The following is an 18,407-nucleotide window of genomic DNA, read 5'->3' as shown; positions in this document are numbered from 1 at the left end:
CTTTTTTTGAAAGCTTAACATTTAATTATATTTGATGTTTTGAAAATGTGCTAAAATTTTAAGAAAAACACATTTTCTTCAGCTGCGGAATGATATCTTAGTGGCAGTGAATGGCCATTCCCCAGAATCTACCAGAAACGCCACGACAACAAGAACTTGCTCCTCTCTTCTGATTGGATAACAGTGATGTTTGTTTGTCTTGTGATTGGTTGCTGAGTTACAGTAAGTAAAGCATGATGACTAGCATATTTTTCGATAGTTATAACTCATACTTATTTAAGAATTATATGCAGCCTTTTGTTGACGTTTTTTTGGATAGATATAAGGTTTTACGGTGAAATTAGGGTTTCGGCGACCTCGTTTTCGATTAGACGAAGTAAATGTCGACATATGTTTTTTTCTATCAAGTCGAATGACTGCATTTCTCAGTCTACGGTAATAACCACATGGACATGACCAGGCAAAATCCCAGATGTATCACCCAACTGATTCCTATTAATATATAAAATATGTTGGTTGTAGCAGTTGTAATAGAGAAGATATGCCATTTTAAAATATTATACTCAAATTTAACCTTGAAAAAATGTCTTAGTGAACGGTAGCAACTCAAAACGCTGAAAAAATTTACATTTTCTGTTTCGAGGTCATTTTTGTGACAGAGAAATCAAACAAATTATGAAAATAGTAGGATTTAATGATGCACAGCTCGTTTTATGACAACAATAATGATATAGTCTAGTTATATCAGGATGGGGTTTTTTTTATCTGTTTAGCTTGAGCTAAAGTATCTTCTCATTTGAATAGATGTCTATTTTTAACATGTATGTGAAATAACCTTTTTTCCAAACATATTGACTGCTGGCCACTAGCTTTAGTAATTTTTATAGAAACATCCATTGACTAGACTATTTGGTTAATATTTAAGCTTTTTCATCTGTAGCTTGTATAGAGTCACAGAAACAAATGGAGACTTTGAAAAATAAATCACAGAATCAACAAGCAGAGTCCATTTTTAGTTTGACATAATATAAAACGGCATGCTCAAATGGGGCTCTGTAACCTACTTGGTGTCTATTTTTGGGCCACAGACTGGATAACTGACCCCAGAGCATGTATAAGTTATGTATTTGGGTCACAGCATTCCCTTAGTCCACCCATCTGGGACCATGTCATATGACACCGAACTCGTGATCTAACACATCACTGCTTGCCAACATCATGCAGGCTGAGCTGGTTCAACCTCCAAGGAATGTGTTTGTTCACGTCGGCTGTACTTTGCCCTTCCCCTTGCTGGAAGCAATTATCAGCTATCTCAACGAGTTTCAGGAAAACAACACATAAAGAAGAACTAGGCCTAGCCCATACACTGTACGTACAATCTAGCAGCCTACTTTTGTAATTATCTGTTCACACATAAAATAAGTATTCAGCAGTTAAATCTGATCTTGGTGAAAGGTCTTCATTGTGATTGTGAAACTTATCAGTGTTGCACTTTGATCAGGTATGCTCTGATTTCCTGGATAGGACGACTGGAATATTCTGGTTGGGTCCAGATAAGCAGGTTTCGCAACAAACATGTCACAAGTGATGGAGGAAATGGACTGCAGTTGATTTAATTGATGTACCTAAAGTAAGGCTAAAGAGATATAGATAATTCATATATTTATGTACGGTTTTGTTTATTTCTCTTATTTTTAGAATGGAGCTTGTGAAACACTCTGGTGGATGCCACTGTGGAGCTGTTAGATTTGAAGTCTGGAGTTCCCCTGACCTTCATGTATTTCACTGCAAGTGTGTATTCTCAATCTAATTTCTTGATCTTTACATTGAGATTAAATGATACACAGGTTGACTCAATTTACTAATTAGATAACTTCTAAATGTTACTTCAAATGCTTTTAAGGGTATGATTGGAAAAGGGGAGGGTGGACAAATAGAAATGAACGTCACATTTTGAAGGTTTGCATTTGTACCAGTTTAGAAAACCCACGTATTCTTCTCAGCTGTGTTCTACCCTATGTTGGTCTGTCACACAAAGTTTCAATAAAACACTTTAAAGGTTATATTTGTAAAGTGATCATGGGTGGAAAAGTTCTAGGACGCTGTTTTCCAAGGTACTGTAAAATATAAATCTTAATTGATCAGTTTCTCTAGTTGTAGTGTTTGCACGAAAAAACAAAACCACCATTTCATCGTCCCGAAGAGTCGCTTTACTCTCTTACAGGTAACTGGCTTGCTTCAAACACGTTAATGGTCATTTAAAATCTAAAAAAAAGAAAAGGTCTTAATGCTTGTGGTGTCTTCTTTTTTGTAGGGAGTTGACAATCTGACGACCTATACCTTCCAGACTCATATTGCTAAACACACCTTCTGTAAAACCTGTGGAGTTCAAAGTTTCTACACACCACGATCCAATCCCGATGGATATGGTAAGACCCCAGCCTCAAGTATTGACATGAGATGGTCACATTACTCTCATAACCTGCTTATCCTATTTCACAACAAGACTGTGTTTACACCAAATGACTCCTCCAGAGTTTACTTCCACAGTATATGTAGGAAACAAAAATCTTATGATCATAATAATATTGGGAACTGAAAATTCCCTTGAAACTTGACGGTAAACTCATCTGGTAAAACCAGGTGTTACTGAAATATACCAAACATGAGCAGGGTTTTTTGTTGTTGTAGTTTTTCAGTTCCTATGTTTCTGTTTACTTCCTCAGGCGTTGCTCCACACTGTCTGGATCCAGGAACTGTGCGCAGCATCATTGTGGAGAAGTTTTGCGGGGAGAAGTGGGAAGAAAGCATGCAAGCTCACAAGAGCATCAAAGACATGTCTAAACCTGAAGGGGACATGCTGTAAAAATAACTGCTGCTACACAACTTTGAAAACTGCTTTTTTTAATAAACATTATACAAAAACGGAACAATAAGAATCTGATATAGTGTTTTCATACAGTGTCCTGACAACATTCTTTGAGTCTTTTAAACACACAACATGATTCATTAAAACTATAATCTGCTTTGTTTGTAACAACTGCACATGAAAATGTGGAAGCTTAAAGGTCAACAATAGGCACGCCCTCACAAGCTGGAACATTCAGTAGATCTTCAGATTCTTTGGTCCTTGTGGAACGACCTGGAACGTGTTTGTGAACATATACCTCGAGAAGGTGATGTAGAGATACCGAAACCACCGAAGCTGAGAGCGATGACACAGCATGGCAGCCTGTGAGGGATATGTTGAGATTTAACTCGAGATATGATGAGAACATTGGAAAATGAGTGATTGTGCGTAATATTGTCATTTATGCCTCTGACAGCTTATTTCATGCTGTTAAATATGCTTTCCTAGTGCATATACATATCACAATGCACTAAAAGGGTGCGTGAGTCTAAAAATACAATATGACGTGTCTTGTGGGCAAACCTGTCCGCCCTAAGGCTTACTTTGGCTTGCTTGTAGCCTTTTGGGCCAACAACACAGTGGAGGTGTGACGGTAGAAACCAGCTGAAGGGAAGGTCCAGGAAGGAGGTGTACTTCCTTAGAAGGCCTATGGTTTCCAAGGCGAGCAACACACACTCTGTGAGCAAACACAAGGGAGACTCAGACAGCTGGTAATGTTAAAAGCTCAGGGCAGACGGTATTTAGGCAGACAATAAGGTCAACCTGCTTTTCAAGTTCTTAAGACGAGAAGTGTGCCTTTACAGCGCTCAAATAATACGTCGTATAGAAGATCTCAGACTGCTAATGTGGCGCAGACGGTTTCCCCTCACATGCGGCAAGATTAGCTGATATCCCCTTACAGCCTGATGGCGAGGGTTATCAACAGGCTTAATGGTCAGCTACTTCACTCTGAGCCAACAGCAGGACGGGTCGTCAGGATGAAGCAGATGGTGTTTTGTAGAGTTTTATTCTCGTCCTTCGTCCTTTGAACCATTTACCACGTAATGACCACAAACATTCAGGGAATTGTTTTTTATCTTTATGTGATAACCAGCACATAGTAGTGTTTAAGTGGAAGGAAAACAACAAATTTCACTCTTTTTCTTAAATAAAAATAAGTAAGCACAGAGGGATATTTATCTTTGGTCATTTTAATGATTATAGAGTGGCTAAATCCAAAGGAATGGCTGACAGGAAGAGAGTATAGAAACTGGGCTCACCTGCTTGTGCTCTAACAGAATGTGGAGAATTTTATTGCCAGTCTCTTCCTGGATAGACTACCACGCTATATACAGTGGTAGTTAGTTGGTATATCCTGCTGTGAGTCAGTCATAAAGTTGCCAAGTCGGGGACTTACCGATTCTGATTTTGACTGGAGCATTGGGGTTTTTTTGTCTGAAAAGTTGCTAAGTTTGTAACAGTGAAGAGACCACTGTTAACAGCGGACCTGCAGAAGTGACCTGGTGAGCCATCAGTCAGCCCTGTCTCACAGCAGAGCAAAACGGCACAGTGGCTGATTTTCAGACTTTTGTGGCGGTAGATAAGATCAGTTTCACAAGTTATTATCAGCCAATCGCAGATCTCCAAAAACTAAGAAAATTGGGACCGAAATCACCCTAGTAAGTAGGGCACCCCTACTTACTCTTTATATATAAAAACAAGCAAGTAGTTTGTAGTTGTCATGTGACAAAATGTAGAAAAGTTAAAGGAAGATGAATACTTTTGCAGGATTCTTTATTTCTTTACTCTTCAATCATCTCATTTATATTTATTGCTTTGGGTAGTAAGTAGAAAATTTTGCTTTACTTTCATTTCAGTCTTCTCCTGAACCTGGTGGTTCTTTAGAAATGTTTCAAGGAAAACAAAAGTAAAACTAAAAGGCAATGATGCTTCTATGGAGACTCCTGAAATGAGGTGAGCAGGAAGAATCTGAAAGCACACAACTACTGAGGCTAAACTGGCTGCAAGTAAACAGGAGCAGAGAGGAGATTGTTGAACATGTTTGAACAGAAGAGGGTGCTAAACACTCATTAAACAGGCAAAGATCAGCCAGTCTCTGCTGGACTTCCCAGAGCCTTCACTAAACATGTCAGTCTTCTACAAGTTGTCTTTATGTAACACCTTACCTTTAGGCAATTCACCAGTATAAGCAAGATGTCTGCAAGGGAAAACACGAAGGTTTAGTGTTCATATCACAGGAACTTGCATAAGTTGCATTTATGTTGCAGGTATTCATGAAAACCTCCAACTGTGCTGACTTTTTCACACATTTATTCTTTGTAATCTGTTTACAAATGAGCAAAACACTAAGATCCTGTGCGGAGTAAAACTAGCACACACTTCCTCTGGGCTCTAGCCTCATGGAAATCACGAGATGGCGTTTGATAGGGCTCACTTTTTAAAACAACAAACTAGACTAACAGAGAACCGTAACCATGAAGGTGCAGCCGGTTGCTAGAAGGAGATCTAAATGCCTTCTAGGGATTGTGATGTACTCTTCACAAACACATTTCTTTAAACCAACAGTCTGGCTGGAGGGCAGCCTCTCCAAACCGAAGCCGCCCTCTTCTCCCTCCCTCTTCACCACTTCGGGGGACAGGATTTACGGCCGCTCGCTAGGAGCCAAGCCCAGTGCCTCAGAGGACTCTGTTTGGATGACCTCTCAGCTATGTAACAGACCAATTCTGAAAAACATCATCTCTATGCATGTGTGGGTGTGTGTGTGTGTGTGGAGGGGTGTGTGTGCGTGTGGCTGTGTGTTTTCGTGGGGAAGCATTTAGAGGGATGGCTGTTGTTGTGAGTCCAAATTTTCAGCATTTTCCTGGAAAGACTTTTATGACTGCGGAGCGGACTGCTTTCAGGGTTTTAGCGTTGGCGGTTGCCAGAGTCGCTCTTCTGGCTAAGTCCTTCATGGCCAGTCCTTACCTGACAGCTTTATAGATGGCTACGTGATTGGCATGACCGCTCACACCTCTTCCGTCAAAGGTCAGCACCTGGAACAACAAAATTGCTCAAGGTTTGGGTAAAAAATAAAGAAAATTGTTGGTGTCTACAGTTAAAGAAACCAGAGCAATAAAAAGAAAAGATGTTGGGGTTAGTGGAAGCATGCTGGTGCCTGACCATGGAGCTGCATGGCAGCTCACAGCCGGATATTTCAGAGTGTTTTTCTGTGCATACTTGAACACCATGGGAGGAAACAAGACAAAAAAATAAATAAATCAGGTCAAAGGGAGAACAGAAGGCGCATGACTGAAGATGTGAGCGGCATGACCGTCTCACTACCATGACTTTCTCTGCAAAGTCTAAACTCTCCTATGCTCATGAATCTCCATGTCAAGAGAAAGACATCATGTCAGACAGAAGAAGAAATATATAAATGGTTTTCAGATAGTTTTAAATAGTTTCTATAAACAAACATATATGAACAATGCAATATGTTGGAAGAACTGTCTTTTGTTTTTTTTATATATATTATTTTGTTGCACCTGCAAGTCTGTTGGAGTTTTTGACCATTTCTCCTCTCAATCTGTCCCAAACTTAGTCAAATTGGAGACGGGGCATCTGTGGATCTCGGTCTGGACATTAGACTGTTCTAATAGGCATTTATCGTATTGTTTATTATTGATTGTGATGAGATTTGTTTTTATTGATATCATGACAAATTCCTTTTAATGATGGTTAAAATCCCCCAAAACTCTCCATATTGTCGGGATTGGTAGTTTTACTATGTTCTCCATTGCTTGTTTAATAAGATAAATTTGAAAACATGATTTAAAAATCCAAAGAGATGTTTTTGTCCTTATTTCAGTGAAATAACTCCTTTAGAGCCACAAATGTTATGTGACCTTTCAGGAAAAAAAAGATAAATATCTATAATAGGAATTTTGTTGTCATTTTTTAAAAAACTACTGTTTTATTTCTATTTTTAGGTGCTGAAATAAAGAAAACCATGAAACCTTGTAAAAATAGAATGAATATATATTCTTCTGTTGATATTTGTGGAAAATGATGTAAAAAAAATCACAATATCTTCAATTTAAAGACAAATAAAATAAAGATCTAAAAAAACATCTGTTGTAGAAATTTAATATAATCATTCTATGACAAAAAAGGAATACTAAAAACTCACAATTGTAATATATGTAATTAAAGACATTAGTTAGATCATTTTTAGTGAATTAAGAGTCATTGTGGACGATCCAAAGGTCATTGTTCTTAAGGGAATCGCCAGTCTTCAGTCTAAAAGTATTTAGCTCCATTTACACTGTAAAAAAAGTTTCTAATTGACAGTAAAATACCAGCAGCTGTGGTAAATACAGTTAAATTCTGGCAACCACAGCTGCCAGATGAAGGTTTTTTACAGTGCATATTCCCATCAAGTTTTTAAAGGTTTTGTGGCTCTAGTGTCCTTTATTTCAAAGTGCTAAGGCAGGAAAGTAGGTAGGTAAAAAGAGAGAGGGAAGACCTGCGACAAAGGTCACCAGACCGAGAATTGAACCTGTGACGGCCGAGTCGAGGAGTAAGGCCTCCTTATGTGGCTTGTGCTCAATCGCTGCGCCACCACAGCACCCCATATTCCCATCAATTCTGACCAACTTTCCTGACCCAGTTGAAGAAAGCCTTGCGACTGCATGATGCTGCCACCATTATGTTGGTGTGTTCAGGGTTCTTCAGAGATGGTTATTGTTGCAAGTCCAAATTTTGGGCTTTTCATGACTGTGGTAATAAATAATGAGCAAGGCATAAACTTTGACTGCATAACAAGAGAACAATGCAGTAGGCCGAAGAAGCAATATTACCACTTTTGGATTTTCAGAACAGATGTTTCTTTCTGTGTGACTAACACGAGTCTTTTGCCCACTATTGGGCTGCATTTTTCAACAGCTGAGCTGGACAGAATAGGAGGAGATGGTGTGTTTGTTTGTCTACTTTAGTCAAGGGAGCCTGATTGCACTTCCACAATCTTACAAAAAGAACTTGTTCTCCTGCTCTCGTGTTGTCTTTGGTTGGGGGTATTTCCGATTTAAGCTCTTGTTGATATAAACCAGATGTGTGGAAAAAGTAGAATATGATTCTAAATTTACTGCATTCCCATTAGCTAATAGCACGGAACTGTGCTGGCAGCCGATAAGAATCTATGTGTAAACAGATTTCGACTTTCTGCTGCAGCAGAAGCCATTTCCTCTGCTTTTCCAGGGCTAGAAATGCAAAGTGGGTGGGGCTAAGAGGGATTATTACACACGCCGCAGTCAAACGGGGACAATGAACTGGGCAACTGGGGCGCCAAAACAAATGTATAATATAAAAGAACCGGTTAAGAAACTTTAAATAACAAGGGGGAAATTAAAAGAGCTTTACTCAGAGGTGAACCTACCATGTTGATGCAGCGATCTATAATGAGCCTCAGTACTGCAGAGGAGACTAATGAGATGCTCCATTCGGCTTTGGGATCATCTGGAAGTTTTCTGTAGCGGGCCAAAAAAAGAAAAAAGGAAAAGGAGACTTTGATTATCAACAAGATCAAACACATCACCGCCTTCCTGTTTTGCAAAAAAAAAAAAGGTCAAATCTGGCTTTTATGGAATTGCTTAAAGCAGAAAGAGGTTAGAGCCTACACTGAATGCGTCATTTGGAACTGTGAAAAATGCTGGAAAAGACTGGAGTGGTGCTTCACTTTTCAGCAGAACAATGGCACTAAACATACAACCAGAGCTCCAATGAAAGTATATACAGTATATATGTGTGTTAGAATGGCCTACTCGAAGTCCAGACCTTAGTCCCGTTGAGGATTTGTGGTCAAATGTAAAAATTGGCTTGCAGTTATCAATATATTATATTATTTTGAAGTTGTTCAAATGTAATATGTTCATCCCTTTAGAAATATAAATCCATATTTATGCTCTAAGAAAAATAATAGAAATTAAAACTTATTAATGTAGAATTTCTGTACTAAGAAATCTGCTCGCGTGCCATTATAATGACTAAGCTAACACCTGTTATCCACTCCTTTGTTGCACTAAATATGTATTTTTTTGCTTCAGAAAGATCATTTGTAATAATATTTGGAAACCATTCTCTAAATCCACATTTAAAACCTATTATCTCAATTCTAAATAGTAAAGTTATTAGAATATTAGGTACTATTACAACATAATGAGCTAGGAAAAGTTTAGTAAGAAAATGACTGTTTTGATATTTTTAGCCGGAAGTGTCCTTCTGTTAGCATCTAGCTTAAGAACGAGTGAATGTCTGGTGAGTTTTTTGTATTCTGTTGTATTAAATCCAAAATCATTTAACACAACATTCAGTTGGAGAAACATTTATGTGATGATTATTGTGAAGCTATAGCTAAGATTAACAGATTGTTATGAGCTATAAACATCCAAAAATCCACCAATGTCACTGGCTAATAATAAAGCACATTCTTTCACTGTAAAAATCAGGCTGAGGTCTGAAATGCATCTCAGAACAGAAGTCCAATTCAAGTGTGAAATCTTTTATTTTTGCAACTTCAAAAATACAAGAAGTTATTTCTGTCCAAAGCTCCATCTTTTTTCTTTAACAGTGCTTTAGAAAGTGAGCTTTTGTTAGGTGCACAAATAGCTGAGTACTGAAGAGTTCAAAGGTTAAGGGTCGATAGCCCTGTAGCTTCTCCTTCATCTGAAACTGCAGCCTGGAGGCGACACAAAGCACAAATCAAACATCAAGGTTGGCCAACCCACCCTGCTGACCTACTAAACATTCACCAATCCCCCATTTTTGCTGCTGAGATACAACGCAGGGTATTGATCTCCTGTGTTTCCCAACATCCTAAACTCAAGAGGGAAAAACGCACGCACACGCCCACACACCCAGACACACACACACACACACACACAAATAAGAGCAAAGGGGCTTCAAATCTGCTTAGCGATGAATTTGGCTGACACGGTTCACAGCAAAAACCCAAAGGCTTGAATCAAAAATGGAGTGAATGCTGTTTTCACTTCTCTGCTTTCAGCTGATAAAAACCACAAAAGGTTGCTGACATCTGCAAGGAAGAGTGCAGCTGTAAACTTTTAAAAGATAAGGAGAAGGTTTTAGTGCTGATTTTATTGCATACATTGCAGAGATTTTCCATGTAAGGCCAGAGTTTGATACATAAGAATGAAAACGTCTGGGCTACACTTGAAAGTCTTTATTTACTTGGGGAAGTTTTTAAAGAATAAAAACAATTAAATATATAATATCTGGTGCGAGCTGCAGCCTTGCTTGCTTGTGAGCTGCAGGGGTGGCCTCGTGTCAGCAGTTGTCTCCCTGTCTTTTGTTGCTAACAAAGAGCCAGGACAGTGGAGGTCGCAGAGGGAAGTGATGGATTAGAACACATTTCTATTGGCTGCCGGGGCCATGGGGGGTCAGGCGTTAGGGGGAAGGGGGCTATGAATGCCACAGCGAGGAGGAATGAGGGTTCAGAGATAGTTTAAAACTGTCCATCATGGACTGAATGCAATGCCCTGACAATTTGATACCAGTGACCTACTAATAATGAGGCCTGGGCATCAGGTTAGGTCTGCTTTTGTCCAACCTGAAACTAAATGAAAACAAATAAATAGGAGCACCCTATATAAACCAAACTCCTTTGCAAAAATTTTCACACCATTCACATCTTGTTACATTACATCCACAAACCTCAACGGGTTTTATCCAGATATTACACGGCAGAACAACACAAGCTATAGCACTTATCTGGGAAATGAGAGGCTGTGGTTGTGTTTTGACAAATAAAACCCTTGAAGCTGATAATAAAGTCTGAGAGTTTATACAGATTTATAAAAATGAAATTAAATAATTGAATTGTGAAATTTCAAATAAGCTATAAAATGGATACAGCTACTTTTTCTTTTTTTTTTACTTTGCATGGTAACACAAAATAATTAAGCGTTGGCTAATGTAGCCCAACCCAAAAAATCCTACATTTTAATGATAGAAAATATTTTCAAAAGCACTTCAAATAATATAATTGGAAATACTTAAACTTATACTGAGAGCAATGTCATTAGGCTACCGTGAACTTAAATGTATATTTTTGTTGAAAAATAAATACTTACTCCCCTACCTCTTTGGTTTCAGAGCAATGATTGTCTTGTCTGATGCTTGAAGCTCACTCATATACAGTTAAGATTTAGTACATTTCTAGAGCGCGCCACAAATAGCTGTGAACGGATTATCTCACCCGAACAGTATTACGTTTAGCTGATTCTCTATAATCTTTTGAGAAATGTTTATGCTTAGGGTATGGCTTTATCCCCTAACCATTTCTTCAACTTCTTCACAACTCTCTACCTGTCTGCTTTGTTCCTTGGTCTCCATGATGTTCTGTGTTTGGTATCCTTCTTTAACAAATGTCTACGGCCTTCAAGAGAGCGTCTGAATTTATAGTCAAATTTAATTACATGCATTTAGAACCTTTTCTACCTAATACACCTAACTTTCTATATTATTTAGGGGTAAAGAAAACAACACAGATGTCAGATTTCAATTTTGAAAATAAATAAATAAATAAATAAATAAATATCTATCTATCTATCTATCTATCTATCTATCTATCTATCTATCTATCTATCTATCTATCTATCTATCTATCTATCTATCTATCTATCTATCTATCTATCTATCTATCTATCTATCTATCTATCTATCTATCTATCTATCTATCTATCTATCTATCTATCTGACTCCCCCTTCATATTTTTTTTGCATTTTTGTGTTGGTTCTTTATATAAAATCTCAACAAAATGCACCAAAGTTTGCACTTGTGATTTGATAGAAAGGAAAAAAGTGGGTGGCTGGGTGGGTAGATGGATGGATGGATGGATAGATAGATAGATGGATAGATGGATGGATGGATGAGAACAAGATCCACCTGGCCTTTCTCCTGCCGGATGCAGGCTGTCAGCTTCACCACTACAACAAGACAAACTGTCCTAAAGTAACCTCGCCAGATCCTCTTTGTAGCTTTGCATGCAGATGCCTAATTGCTTGCAGGCATCTGTACGCAGTTGTTGAACTTTGATCCAGTAAAAGGATTCTATGTGTGTGTGAGTGTGTGTTAGAGAGAGCTTGTTTAGTCTACAGGCCTGTGAAACTGCCAGACTTCTGTCCACACGGTCAGATAATATGTCCTGCTGGGAACAGCCGAGGTGCCACTGCACGCTGACAGAACACCCACAATAAGCCACTGTAACAAGGAGTCTGCGGCTGCGGTAGCTAAGGCGACTGACACATGTTGTTTCATTATTTACATGGCAATCGTGGCCTGCAGGTTTTACCACTCTTCACACATGTCCAATAAATAGCTATAGGATTAGTGTCGTAGTTTTGACAGGAAGTTTATACATATCACCATTCATGCGTGAAGAAGCATGGATGTGACGCTTAATGGCTGTTATTTATCAATCAACCAACGAATCAATCAGTCAAACTAACTAACCAATCAATCTTATTTCAACAGCACAATTCAGCAACAAGGCAGTTCAATGTGCTTTACATCATAAAAACGCAGTAATAAAAAGTAATAAAAAACAATTGACAATTTGACCAGTGTCAAATATTACATTCTGACCAGTGAGATCATCAAAATCATCAATACATAAATATCATGTTGGTCAATGTGCCATTTCTTATGGTTCAAAAGCAGGTGGGTTTTTATAGCCTTGATTTAAAAGAACTTAGATTTAATCTGTTTTACAGTTTTGCAGATTTGTGGTGCATAGAAGCTGAATGCCGCATCTCCATGTTTGGTTCTGGTTCTGGTTTTGGGATGCAGAGCAGACCAGAACCAGAAGACCCCACATGTTACTTCTGTCCTCTCCAGTGAGAAGTTACCTTTAGACGAAAAGAAATCCCTATACTTTATGTAAGATTCGAGACAAGTGAGTACTGGACTGGAGAGTCCTTCCCAGCTCATATGGGTAGTTTCTCAGGGCGGTACTAAAAAGAGGGAGGGATACAGACGAGCGCCAGATAAAAAAATTATAACTTACATGTCAGTTGTGCCCTAAACAAATTTACACGTTTAGCCCCTTTGTTTTTAGTTGTCACCCACTACCAGGTGAGTATAAATCAACGTTGGTTATTTTTAACACTGATCAGTGTATATTTAAAACTTGGAATTTCATGACAGGCTTCTTTTTTTTTTGCATCATGCTTGATGTTTATATCACTACAGAGGTTTGCACATATCCTACTGAAAATCGCAGCGTCCAGCTTTTAATTTGCTAGGGAGAGAAGATTTGAAGCAAATCCTGGCATTGAAGTAGTCAGAGTCAGAGACGGACATTGATAGAAGTTCAGTCTGATGAACAATGAGACGGTGGGGCAGTGGGATTTACACAGCGAGCAGCTACAATCGAACCCAGGGAGCAGGGAGAGGTCAAGCACGGGCAAGCAAGGAGGCACCAGAGCGTGCTCAGATCGAATTTGATAGCAGAGACCCCGGTGTGCTGCCGGCCTCCCCCAACCCTCATGCTGTCATCACAGCTGTCCCATTGGCATTGAACTGCTATTCTGAAACAGAGCTCAAATGTTATTCCTGTTATTCGAAGAAATGATCTGTATTTGCATGAGAGCTTGTCTGACTAAGATCTGTCTTCATGTAACCGCACTAACTCCTCCCTCATCAACAACGCAGCGCAGCACAGAGGACAGCTAGGGCTTTCACTGTTGTGCTGCAGCAGCTCATAGTCATGGAGATAGGTATCTCCATGACAAAAGTCAGAATTCTGAGATTAAAGTCAGAATTCTGAGATTAAAGTCAGAAAGTCAGAATTCTGAGATTAAAGTCAGAAAGTCAGAATTCTGAGATTAAAGTCAGAAAGTCAGAATTCTGAGATTAAAGTCAGAAAGTCAGAATTCTGAGATTAAAGTCAGAATTCTGAGATTAAAGTCAGAATTCTGAGATTAAAGTCAGAATTCTGAGATTAAAGTCAGTACTCATTTTTGTTTTTTCAGTGGCCCTAAACCTCTTCCGTATTCCAGAGTGATTTTAACCCGCTCCTAGAACTACTATCTTCTTTGACAAACGTGTTTTACAGCTTCTATTTATTTTTACTTTGGATTCACGTCAACTTGCAGAAGGAATTATGGAAATAAAAGCCAGATAGTTTATTAAGATATTTTCTGTCATTTGTAATTGTTTAAGGAAAAATAGTGAGGAAAAAAATCTATTAAAATCAGAAACTGAATTTGGTATTTTCAGAACTTGTAGATTTTATTTTTAAACCATAGCGCACAGTCAATGAGATGAAGCCACCACAGCGACTTCTTGACATACAAACAAAACTTTGTGGAGAGCGAGATGTAAATCTGCACTTCAGCCTGATCACGTCATCCCCACTTTGAAACAGGTGGTGGCATTATCATGCTGTGGGGATGCTTTTCTGTTGCAGACGCAAAAAAAATTAGCCAGAGAGGGATGAAGGTAGGAAAGAAGCCTACAAATAAACTTGACCTGTCTTGTTGTTGCACAGATACAGAAAGATTTTAAATTGTCCTTCACGTGGATAAAGAACCAGCCCAAATATATGACCTCATTACAGTTAAAGCTACAACCCCAAACCGACTAGTTCAACTCTAATGATCAATGTGGACTAAAGGTTACACTGTCCTTTCTCCGTCTTTGGGCAGAACAAAATGAACGCAAAGGAAAAACAAGAGCATACTTGAACCGGTGAGAGAGGTCGGGAGCAAAGCCAAAGTGTGGCTGGCTGTGTGCAGACACAAGCAGAGAAAAACAGTTTACAATGACCTACATTAGCAGTGCTTAGTGTGTCGCCACAATGTATCCCACAGTCCGTGGCGGTTGGCCTCAGCAGACGTGGACACGGGGAGGCGTAAGGGGGACCAGTCGGTAGCGAGTGAGCAGGCTTCTCAAAGTGCTGATTAGGTGTGTGTGTTTAGGTGTGTGTTTCAGGCAAACAGGGGAATACAAGGAAAGGGGGGAAACGGACCACCCTCCAGCTCAGCAGAAGTGCAGACAGTTCAGAGAACAAAGTTCAGCTGTATTCTGTGAGCAAAAAGATGGTAAAATGGTGAGGTCTGAGCAAGAGTGCTGAAGCAAGCACACACACACGCACACCCGTGCACACAAACACACACAGTTGTTCTTTGGGCAGACAGTCTGGGCATGCTACCAGCTCATTACTGGGAGTTCCAGGTGAGTGTCAGAGTTCATCCAGCTCTCCTGGTGAGCCAACATGCCGGGACTCACATGGAGGCAGCTCAGAGCTGCTGAGAAACTCCAAACATTTGAAAGTCAGGCTGAAGATTTTATTCACATTAAACAGAGAGAGAGAGAAAAAATCTCTTTCACTAGAAAATTATTATTTCAAACTTGAGATAAAAAAAAATGCTTTAAGCTGACTTTTTAAACTTGCTTTACAATATTTTGCAAAAATGTACAAATAAAAATATATTTTGTTACATACAGGAAGTAGAATGGGTGTTGGGATTTTTGGGGGGAGTTTTTTTTTTGGTGAATTTGGTGTCCTATAGGGCAGACTTATCAACCTCCTTACATAATACATCAGCTCAGAATGAATGACGTCACTTGCGGGCACAATGCCAGGATGTGATTTGTGGATTTGTGGTCAGCGCTTTGTGTTTTGACAGACGCTGGCTTAAAGGAAAGAATCTGACGCTTTCCAAGAGGCAGATAAGCAATGAGCTAAATAAAGAACATCCATCCATTTATACAAATCTTCAATCAGGTTGGGTCTCTAGGAAATCTAGCACTGAAACCCAGGCATGCCTCTCGTCAGCTTGTTCTTAGGATCCCAAAGCATTATTCTAATTCTATTAAAGCAATCTTCCTCCCAGTAAGAAATCCCCCCAAAAGCCCCACCACCTTATGGAGACCATAATAGTGGGTTGGAATATAAAAAAAGCTTTAAATCAGCACATTTACCTTACTTAAGCAGATTCCCCTATTTCTATATTTTTACTAGTTTTAATAACATTCTGGAATTTTTTGTACATTTTTAGTAGCCACGTCTTTGCTATTTAACTTGTGTTTTTAATGTTGTAAAGTGTCCTTGGGTGTTTTGAAAGGTGTTGTCAAATAAAATGTATTATTATTATTATTATTATTATTATTATTATTATTAATAAAACATTTACTTGAAATTGCTTGTACAATAATCTGTACCAGAGGGGTGTCCGAAGAATATCCCAATCTGACTTGCGACATGATTTTAGAAGTCTAGATAAAGCAAATTTGGCCCCTCAGCAGTCTATCTTGATGAAGATAGACACGTTTTTATTTTAATCAAAATAAAAATAAATGTAAAAAATTTATTGTGTCATTGAAATATACATGTAAAGGAATAAAAAACATGTTTAGAAATTCAGATTTTTTAAAAAATTTCTTTTTAAGATAAATTTCATTTTTATCCATCCCTGGTAAATGATGAAATCAATATGACACTTTTTCTGCTGACTTTTCCGGAGTCTGTGGGAATTCTGGCCTATTTTTTTCTCGAGAGTGGAGCTGACTCCTTTAAAAAAATCTTGTATTCTATTATTGTTGATGCTTTCTTATTACAAGCTTATTTCAATAAGTATTACAGCAACCTGCAGTTTCATTGACATTCATGATAGAGCTGTTCAAAAAGCCTCTAAAGCAAAAACTTTGTCTATCATCTTAATCTAAAGGTTTTGCTGCAGTTTTCCTAGAATGATATTTGGACATTTGTTTTTTTTTTTTAAATTATTTTACCTCCCTCATTGTCCTGGTTACTTTGTCTTTTGCTAAAAAAAAAATCATTGATCGTCATTAAGTCTGGTTTGTCACTGTTGTAGTAGTTTAAAGCTTTAAAAGAAATGTGTCAGTTAGTACAAATAGCCCAAGCTAATAGAAAGACAGGAATAACTAAATTCCTGACTTCCTATTAGTCAGGAATAGGAAGTCAGGAAACTTGATCAGTGTTTTTAGTTTGACATTGATCAAACTAAAAACAAAGAACATAAGTTTGCCATTAGTAATTTTGTTTTAAAAAATCCTTAATAAGCTCCCCCCCATCAAATAACAGTGTTCAAGTAAGTTAATCAGGTAAAAGCAGTTATTTATGAGTTGCATGTTGTTGTAAACTTGTGCTTACTCGTGGTTTATGATGGTGACTCTGGAGGCTGGTATCCCCAACACAGCACAGCTTTTGAGAAGTTCTTCTCTGCGCTGAGATCCCTGATGATAGTAGTTCCCTGTACAAAAATTGCAGAAAAAGTTGAGTCTACAGGTTTATCAAAAATAAAAAAGTATAATTTACCCCTATGAAGTTTATGAAACATATATATATATTACTACTGAATGATAGTAATGTCAATTTAATTAGGTCTGATTAAAATACAGTGCTGATTAACTTTCCATCATTCAACAAACTTTACTCTTACCTCTCAAATTATGTTACGGAACATAAGAGAATATCAGTTTTCTATGGCTTTTACATCCTACTTAGTTATTACCTCACCTTGAAGATGTTCATGTTTTCAACCTGAAGATTACTTTTTCTGTAGCTTCAAGCTTAAAGGTGATGCTTTGTTGATCTTTAACCTTTGTGTCTTTTGGCTAAGGAGATTTACTTCAGAATCTAAACCCGAACGGGTGGATAAAACTGAAACTAAACATTCTAGATAAAATACGTGGTCAATGTTCCCTTAACTTTAAACTGCCTTGCTGTTATGAACAATGTCAGTCGGCGTGTCGTCTTCTCATACCTTCAGACAAGCACAGCAGGTGTACGCTGGCATTTAATTCAACTAGTCGTATGATCGTTGGGGCAAAGAACATGCATTCATCGTCCGGATGCGCAGTAACAACCAGAGCTCTGACGTCAGCGCCAACTGTTTTTCTCTCTGACGAAACGTTGAAGGTACGTTTCAGCGAGCTCCTCAAAGCGTGCCATTGTCGATTGTAAATGCATTTTATACAAACTAAATAGGATAAAACGGCGAAGAGGACTAGGTAAACATACATTATTTTGACCGTCCCCGTAAACAGTCCGTGTAAGGATACAATTCCAAACCGTCAATGGTTCCGAGTGTAAAAAAAAAAGAATAAAAAGTGTATATATTTTACGGTTGTTTAAAAAACTCGTCGGTCAGCAAAAGTAACCATATACCACACTTGTCGCTATTTTCTAATTACACAATTAGAATTACTTTCGCATTTTACTTAACAAAAGCCTGAACAACTTTAAGAATAAAATTGTAACATAATTATGATTTTTAAAAAAACATCAGATGTACGTTAGTAAAATAAGAGTCTAGCTCTTTGATATCTGTGGGTGATTATTTTTAAAGTACCATTTTAAAAGCTCTTAGGCATTACCTTGTTTGAGGGGACGATTTATGTGTAACACTGTACTGTCCTTACAGATATGTAAAAATAATTGGGTCGTAGTTTTAAAATATGAGCAAAAACTGA

The 18,407-nt window shown here is 38.2% G+C and overlaps 2 protein-coding genes across 15 annotated transcripts; one reads left to right on the top strand and one right to left on the bottom strand.

Annotated features, from left to right (window-relative positions):
• Nucleotides 1-115: 115 nt before the first annotated feature.
• On the top strand, nt 116-2,936 carry cenpv (centromere protein V). 14 transcript variants are annotated; one of them, XM_032576061.1, is made up of 6 exons: nt 479-1,368; nt 1,502-1,630; nt 1,699-1,791; nt 2,146-2,224; nt 2,315-2,429; nt 2,727-2,936. In XM_032576061.1, the coding sequence occupies exons 2-6, from the start codon at nt 1,620-1,622 to the stop codon at nt 2,864-2,866; spliced, it is 438 nt and encodes a 145-aa protein (XP_032431952.1). In that variant the 5' UTR covers nt 479-1,368; nt 1,502-1,619; the 3' UTR covers nt 2,867-2,936. The 14 variants fall into 14 exon arrangements, with proteins under 14 accessions (XP_032431959.1, XP_032431957.1, XP_032431954.1 ...); XM_032576054.1 differs by having other exon boundaries at nt 481-1,368; nt 1,502-1,561; XM_032576055.1 differs by having other exon boundaries at nt 482-1,368; nt 1,502-1,561; nt 2,161-2,224.
• pigl (phosphatidylinositol glycan anchor biosynthesis, class L) lies at nt 2,888-17,997 on the bottom strand. The gene is made up of 7 exons (XM_032576053.1): nt 17,699-17,997; nt 17,086-17,185; nt 8,325-8,415; nt 5,876-5,943; nt 5,077-5,108; nt 3,454-3,587; nt 2,888-3,232 (listed from the first exon to the last, which is right to left on the bottom strand). The coding sequence occupies exons 1-7, from the start codon at nt 17,955-17,957 to the stop codon at nt 3,104-3,106; spliced, it is 813 nt and encodes a 270-aa protein (XP_032431944.1). The 5' UTR covers nt 17,958-17,997; the 3' UTR covers nt 2,888-3,103.
• Between the last annotated feature and the right edge of the window lie 410 nt (nt 17,998-18,407).

This window comes from Xiphophorus hellerii, chromosome 11 (genome assembly GCF_003331165.1).
Source record: "Xiphophorus hellerii strain 12219 chromosome 11, Xiphophorus_hellerii-4.1, whole genome shotgun sequence".
Lineage (NCBI taxonomy): Eukaryota > Metazoa > Chordata > Actinopteri > Cyprinodontiformes > Poeciliidae > Xiphophorus > Xiphophorus hellerii.
The sequence above is the reverse complement of the archived record's forward strand: the minus strand, read 5'-3'. Positions and strand labels throughout refer to the sequence as shown.